The sequence below is a fragment of the Monopterus albus genome, unplaced genomic scaffold, assembly GCF_001952655.1.
Source record: "Monopterus albus unplaced genomic scaffold, M_albus_1.0 scaffold18.1, whole genome shotgun sequence".
In the NCBI taxonomy this organism is placed as follows: domain Eukaryota; kingdom Metazoa; phylum Chordata; class Actinopteri; order Synbranchiformes; family Synbranchidae; genus Monopterus; species Monopterus albus.
In genome coordinates this window covers 2,668,338-2,674,119 of record NW_018127898.1, presented here as the reverse complement: position 1 = coordinate 2,674,119, position 5,782 = coordinate 2,668,338, and the positions used below count along the sequence as shown (strand labels likewise).

Sequence of the window (5,782 nt, the reverse complement as noted above, 5' to 3'; positions counted from 1 at the left end):
ATGGTAGTTTAATATCGTCCCAATCTCTCTGGACTGTCTGAACGGATTCATCCACAACCGTGACGTTCTGCACTCTAACTATCTGACAGAGCCAGAGGTGTCGACTTAACTTGGTGGTCACTTTTTAGGTGGCAGTTTTTAAAACTCTTTTCAATTTAGTGTGTATCAGCTTTGTGTGTGTTCATGTGACCCCTTTTCCTCTTTCCTAATGCAGTTTTTCTGTATTTAGCATCTAGTTATCATGATTATTGCCATGCACTGTAATTTTGCCAGGGACGTACCTGCAATTCAGCATTAGCAACTGGCTTTGTTGGTCACCTTATAAACCCATTCTTCCTTTCAAACCTCTGCTAAGCAAACACATGCTGGTAGTCGGTACTCTACTATACTATGAGTCACACACAGTTACTATGAGTCACAAATGAGTTACAACTTGATGATTTGATATAGGTGCTCACTTAAAATACAGTCCATTTACCACTGCTGGAATTAGTGGGGTATCTGCTGTAAATACTGCAAAATGATGTAATGTGGGATGGAGAAAAGTTTCAAAAATTCCAAGCAACGAACAGAGCACCTTTAAAGGACAGTTAATGAGCCATGTGCACAGCAGATAACAGCCTCAAAAGTGACACCTGACAATCTCAGCATAATCTGAAGATTATGAGCTTCACCAAATTCATATTTACAGCAGGACTACTGCAGTGTTTCTTTTGTTACTCTCTACCCTTTGTGATTTCCAGCAGCATGTTCCTGGTTAAGTCCTACAGGTTTGACTGTATGATTATTGTATGGGACACCGTGTTTAGACTCAGTCCAGTCCTTTGAAGTTTTCACCGCAACCATGCAGGCTCATAAAGCTTTACTCCCTAAATGTAACATCTCCTCATCCTGAGTGAGAGGATAGGCTGTTACTGCAGTAGACGCCATCGTCATGGTTGGCTGCCATCTTGGAAGAAGGGACTATTTTGGCAGGGATAATACGATCACGCCACTGAGTGAACAGGGGGTCTTAAAAGAAGAGGGCAGAGATAAGAGAGTGGAAAACATTCCATTAGAGAGAGTGATGGTATCAAGATGAGGCTCAGGGAAGACTGTTCTGCACAGAAACCCACCGCAGCACCCATCGAGTGCAAGGTGCATCTGTTACCATGGTACCCAGCCCAGGCAGCCCCTTTCATGTCTGTCAATACTGGGGAGGGAGAGAGACTGGCAATATGTTAGTCTCTCCTGCAGTTGGAGCTGAAATGGACACGTGTATGCCAATGTGTACGTCCATGTATGTGTTCCCAGGGTGGTCTAGGGTTTAAGATTCTGACAGAGACTTGTCATACAGCATGAATCATTTAGTCACCACAGCAGAGTTGGAAATGTCATGTCTCTTTGGTTTCCCTCAGGCCTCAGTGCCCCCTGCACCATGTACATCTCTGGCAATGAAGTTAAAGGGAGGACTTGACTAAAGAGAGGAGCAGAGATTTTAGATGCAAACAGAAATTTATTGCATTTGGAAGCAGTGGTCACAGAATCATTTGCAATACTGTAGCACTTGATAGATCATAGTCTGCTGCGCAGTTGTCCTAGTGGTGTATCTCAACTCTCCTTTAAACAGCTCAGGAAATTCTTGATGGGACTACTTGCTCGTCTTTTCTTCCCATTTCTGTCTCCTTTCATATCTCATCTCTCCATGGGATGGAATGGTACTTTCTCACAGTGGAAAATGCTGACTTGACCTTCCTCGGCAGTCAGATAGGTAAACGAATACAAGAGGGAGAAATGTACAAGCAACACATAAAAATAAAAAAAAATTCACCCAGAGTATTTGCTACTGTCTTTTTCCTTCTGATACAAAACTAGATTTGTGTTTTTGCTTGTTTTTAAAAACAACATCAAGACACACCATACCTTATTGTAAACCACAGTCAACACTAAAACAGTAAATAGTACTTCTTCATCTTTATTACAAGATATTAGGCCACTGTACAAATCAGTGTGAACCATACAGTACAACGCAGAATTAAGACTGTTTCTCGAGGTTTGTCATTCAAAGCTGTATACGAGGTGCTTCAAGAATACACAAGAGTTTCAGAACTTCTGCTGTGCATGCATGATTTCATATTTTGCCATGCATGAGTTTGTATTTGTGTTTTAAGAAAGAGCCCTAAAAGACAGCAACCCAACAAAACAACTGAACTGTATGAGTAAATGTATAAAGCACAAAAAGAACAAGTTGTCTGGTACAGTTATATCCCTCATGAGATTTGGCACACACAATAATGCACAATGCAATATAAATAGTTTATCGATAGGGTGTGTACAGTCAGGTTACAGTATCAACCAATCCAGGTGAAAGCCTGGGAAGCTTACAAACAGGTGGGAGGTACACTGTATATAAATGACTTATTAGCTGCAAAATATAACAAAAAACACTCAGGCAACATCAAGAATTGTTAAGTGGATACAAGAAAATCCCACTCATTCGCTCAAAGTTTTCTTGACATACAAAACAAGCACTCCCCCTGGCCATAAGTCACTGCAAAGGACATACTCCAAACAATCAATAAATAAAGTCTTTAACACAGAACAAACCAGTTTACCGATTCCCACTTTGTGCAAGAAAATATGGGCTACCCTTTCCATATTTACAAGCTCTGTTGTTCATTGTCCTTGGTTAAAATGAAGAGCAGAAAGAACGATACCACAGGTTTGATTAGTGAGATATAGGAGAAGTGTGTGCTTTACTTTTTTATAATAGATTTATTTCTGCATTCTGTCCCTGATTTCTGCATTTCGACAGCGTTGTCTCCTTCCTTCACCTTGCCCCCACCACAACTCCCCCCTCCTTGTCTTCTTCTGCTTTTGGATTTATGGCAAAACCCTATAATCAAGGGTGTGTTTGTTTGCGTATCTGTGTGGTTGTGTGTGCATGCTGGGGGGAGGGGGGCTCCATCTGGGGGTCTCGTTCGCTGCCATCTCCCACCGCTCCCAGTGAATGTCACCCGGATGGCCATGACTGACTGGAAGAGGAGGGTGTGGAAGTGCTGCTTGCTGCCACATGAGAGAAAGTGCTTATATACAGAGTCTTTGGATTAAAACTGGTAAATATCGCCATAAAAAATTTCAAGAGTGTCTTTTAGGGGGTGGTGAGCTGAACGCTCTAAGCATCTGCTGGGGTCTTCTCTGTTCCATTTTTCAGTGCTTCGTTGTCGCCATTCTCATCCTCAATCACAACTGTGGATGACAGGGGAGAGAGTTAATAAGGGGGTGGGGTTGGGGGTTCATCATGAAGTGGCTGAAATCCACCACCGACAGAAGGGCATTAAAACCCAGAGCCATGGCTGCTGTGCTGTATGTGCAGAAGTGATGTATACACGCATGAGCGAGTGAAGCACTGCAAAAAGGGAGAGATAACCATAAGCTTGATTGTGAATCTGAGTGCGATGCACGTCTGGGAAAACGTGCGTGTGTGAATTTCTGCACGTTGCTGTGCACCTACAGAAGCAATTCTTACACGTCTGCCCGTTTTCCATGTTGTGTCTGCACACTACTACATGCGACTGTGTGCAAGTATGTTCCGCTTTAAGTGAGGCTCAGTTTGCAAGGAGCAGCTCATGGGTTTTATCAGGAATGCAGGAACACACGCAGCCTGAATGGACCATGCAAACATGAAAATCATAATTACACAGTATTTAATTCCAACCAGTTATCAAGCGATTGGACATTCAGCACGACTCTGTTGAGCAGCATTCCCAAGGCATTTAACAGCACGCACTGCGCACCCAACTTGTGTTGCAATGCGAATAGAATATTTAAAAGCCCATACATCCCACACACATGCAAACAGCCACTTTCTCTGACTATACATTCTACTGACGACCATGTCAAAGCAACGGTGTTGCCCATCTGGTTTCAGACAAAAGACCTTAATTATGGTCCACTAGCAGCCTACAGTATGTGCGCATTCAATATATCATGCAAACAATACAAACGAAAACGCCTTAATTGTATAATTACCCCGTTTGCTCCTGCCAATTTGCCCAAGCTTCGGCGGACGTTTGTTCTGTGAGCCACTGAAGAAGTTGTTGGTGTCTTGAAGACGACAGGTGAAGGAAAGGTGTCCCTCGTCGCCCTCATTTCCATAATGGCTCATTTTTTCTTCGTTGAAAGGCAGTACTTCCGACATCTCCAAATGCGTCTTTATCACCAAGGCGCACAAAATGAAATGTATAGCTCGACGCCAAGCTTGAACTCGGTGGTCTATAACAAACAGAAAGGAGAAAACGAAATCTGATGACACAATCTAGCCCTTTCTGTTTACCCCGAAGACACGTGTTTGTCTCCGTAGGTGCGCAACAGAAACAACAGTAAATCAAAATGTCCTCAATATCTCCACTCGTGGAGCTTAGGCAACATTATTTAAAATTTCCAGAGTTTTTTTTTCTCTGTGCATATTGCTTTGGAAATGCAGGCGCACGTACAATACAGCCGTGGAGCGCCCGCTGGTTTCGAGCGGCTGAACCCGTCGCACGGAAAATCTGAGGCAGAAATGCAAATTGTGGAGCGATGCAAAACACGGATCCCGGGGTGCCCTGCCGAGGGAGCTGTGCGGGGGTTTTCTGGTGCAGCCCTGAGAAGCTTCCAGTTAGAGTCGTAGTGTGCCAATGCTCCACTCTCCGGGATCTAGAGGCAGTCACATAAATGGCGATTTTATTTTCAGAGATGGCACATTTATGAGACAATTCAGATCTTTGGAAAACGTCGTTTACGCGCCACCATTCGACGAGTTAGAGATATTAAATCCCCCAACCAGTTTTCCAAATTTTGCTATGTATTTTACCATAAGGGGGCCGAACAATCCACCGAATCGTACTTTACCAGAGGATGGCAGTATTTTCATTAGACGGGATGTGACCTTTGGTCCCATAGCGCACTTCCAGTTCAATCCGGAGGGCCTTCGCTTTTACACTTGTTTACGACACAGTTTATAAAGAACTATAGGCCAACATCAATATGGAAGGGTTGGGTGGGGGTTGAAGATCAGCTGCAATCAGGGACCTGCTACTGGGCGATGCTTTATTGATTTAAACCATTTGTTGAGTAGAACAGGTCTTTTGAGTGTGTGGAGGTTTTAAATGATCCAAATAACATACAATATTTAATACTTTTACGAAAAAATAGGTACATCTTATGTGATCTTACATTTACACATGGTGTAATATCTGAAGCTCACGTGCTCATACTGTACGTGCATTAATCACATGTGAAATGTGTTTGTGATGAATTCACATGTGGGGCTAAGGCTTTATGGCACTTTATAAGTGACCAACATGACATAAGATTTAAAACTGACCAAATGTGGCTAGTTGATTGTATGCTCCATCAGAGAGGGCCCAGTTAACTGATGCCATAATTAGTGGCTAAGGATGCATTTAAAATATTTTATTTCAAATGGTAACCTCCAACTGCCACACCTGCTTAATTAAAGTTTGTAGCTGCAGCAACACTGACATGATGAACTGTAGCATCATACTGTCAGGGGGCTGAACTTGCCAGAAGTTTTTTTTTTTTTGCTTTAATGTGAGATGATGAAAAGAGATGACCCTGTGCTATTTAATATGTCCTGTGAGACTTTGGGGCATTTAATATTTCAAACACACATTTAATGGTGTTTCAAAGATCAGATGATCATGTTTGTTGAAAGGGGCCAGTTGGGCAGAAATTAATTTGCATCACCCATTTCCTTTAACTGCTGGACATTAATGAAAGAAGGTATAATCACATTTTC

At 42.6% G+C, this 5,782-nt stretch overlaps 1 protein-coding gene across 2 annotated transcripts; it reads right to left on the bottom strand.

The window, feature by feature from the left end:
• Nucleotides 1-1,938: 1,938 nt before the first annotated feature.
• Nucleotides 1,939-4,891, bottom strand: camk2n1a (calcium/calmodulin dependent protein kinase II inhibitor 1a). Of its 2 annotated transcripts, none has more exons than XM_020593276.1 (3): nt 4,873-4,891; nt 4,012-4,254; nt 1,939-3,228 (listed from the first exon to the last, which is right to left on the bottom strand). In XM_020593276.1, exons 2-3 carry the CDS (start codon nt 4,178-4,180, stop codon nt 3,155-3,157), a joined length of 243 nt encoding a protein of 80 aa, XP_020448932.1. In that variant the 5' UTR covers nt 4,181-4,254; nt 4,873-4,891; the 3' UTR covers nt 1,939-3,154. The 2 variants fall into 2 exon arrangements, with proteins under 2 accessions (XP_020448932.1, XP_020448931.1); XM_020593275.1 differs by lacking the exon at nt 4,873-4,891 and adding an exon at nt 4,476-4,677.
• Between the last annotated feature and the right edge of the window lie 891 nt (nt 4,892-5,782).

What these genes read in the sequence shown, in the direction of transcription:
- camk2n1a (XM_020593276.1), bottom strand. Translation starts at nt 4,180, where the DNA reads ATGTCGGAAGTACTGCCTTTCAACGAAGAAAAAATGAGCCATTATGGA. An exon ending in AATTGGCAGGAGCAAACGGG is followed by an intron (nt 3,229 to 4,011) that starts GTAATTATACAA and finishes TGTCATCCACAG; the next exon opens with TTGTGATTGAGGATGAGAAT.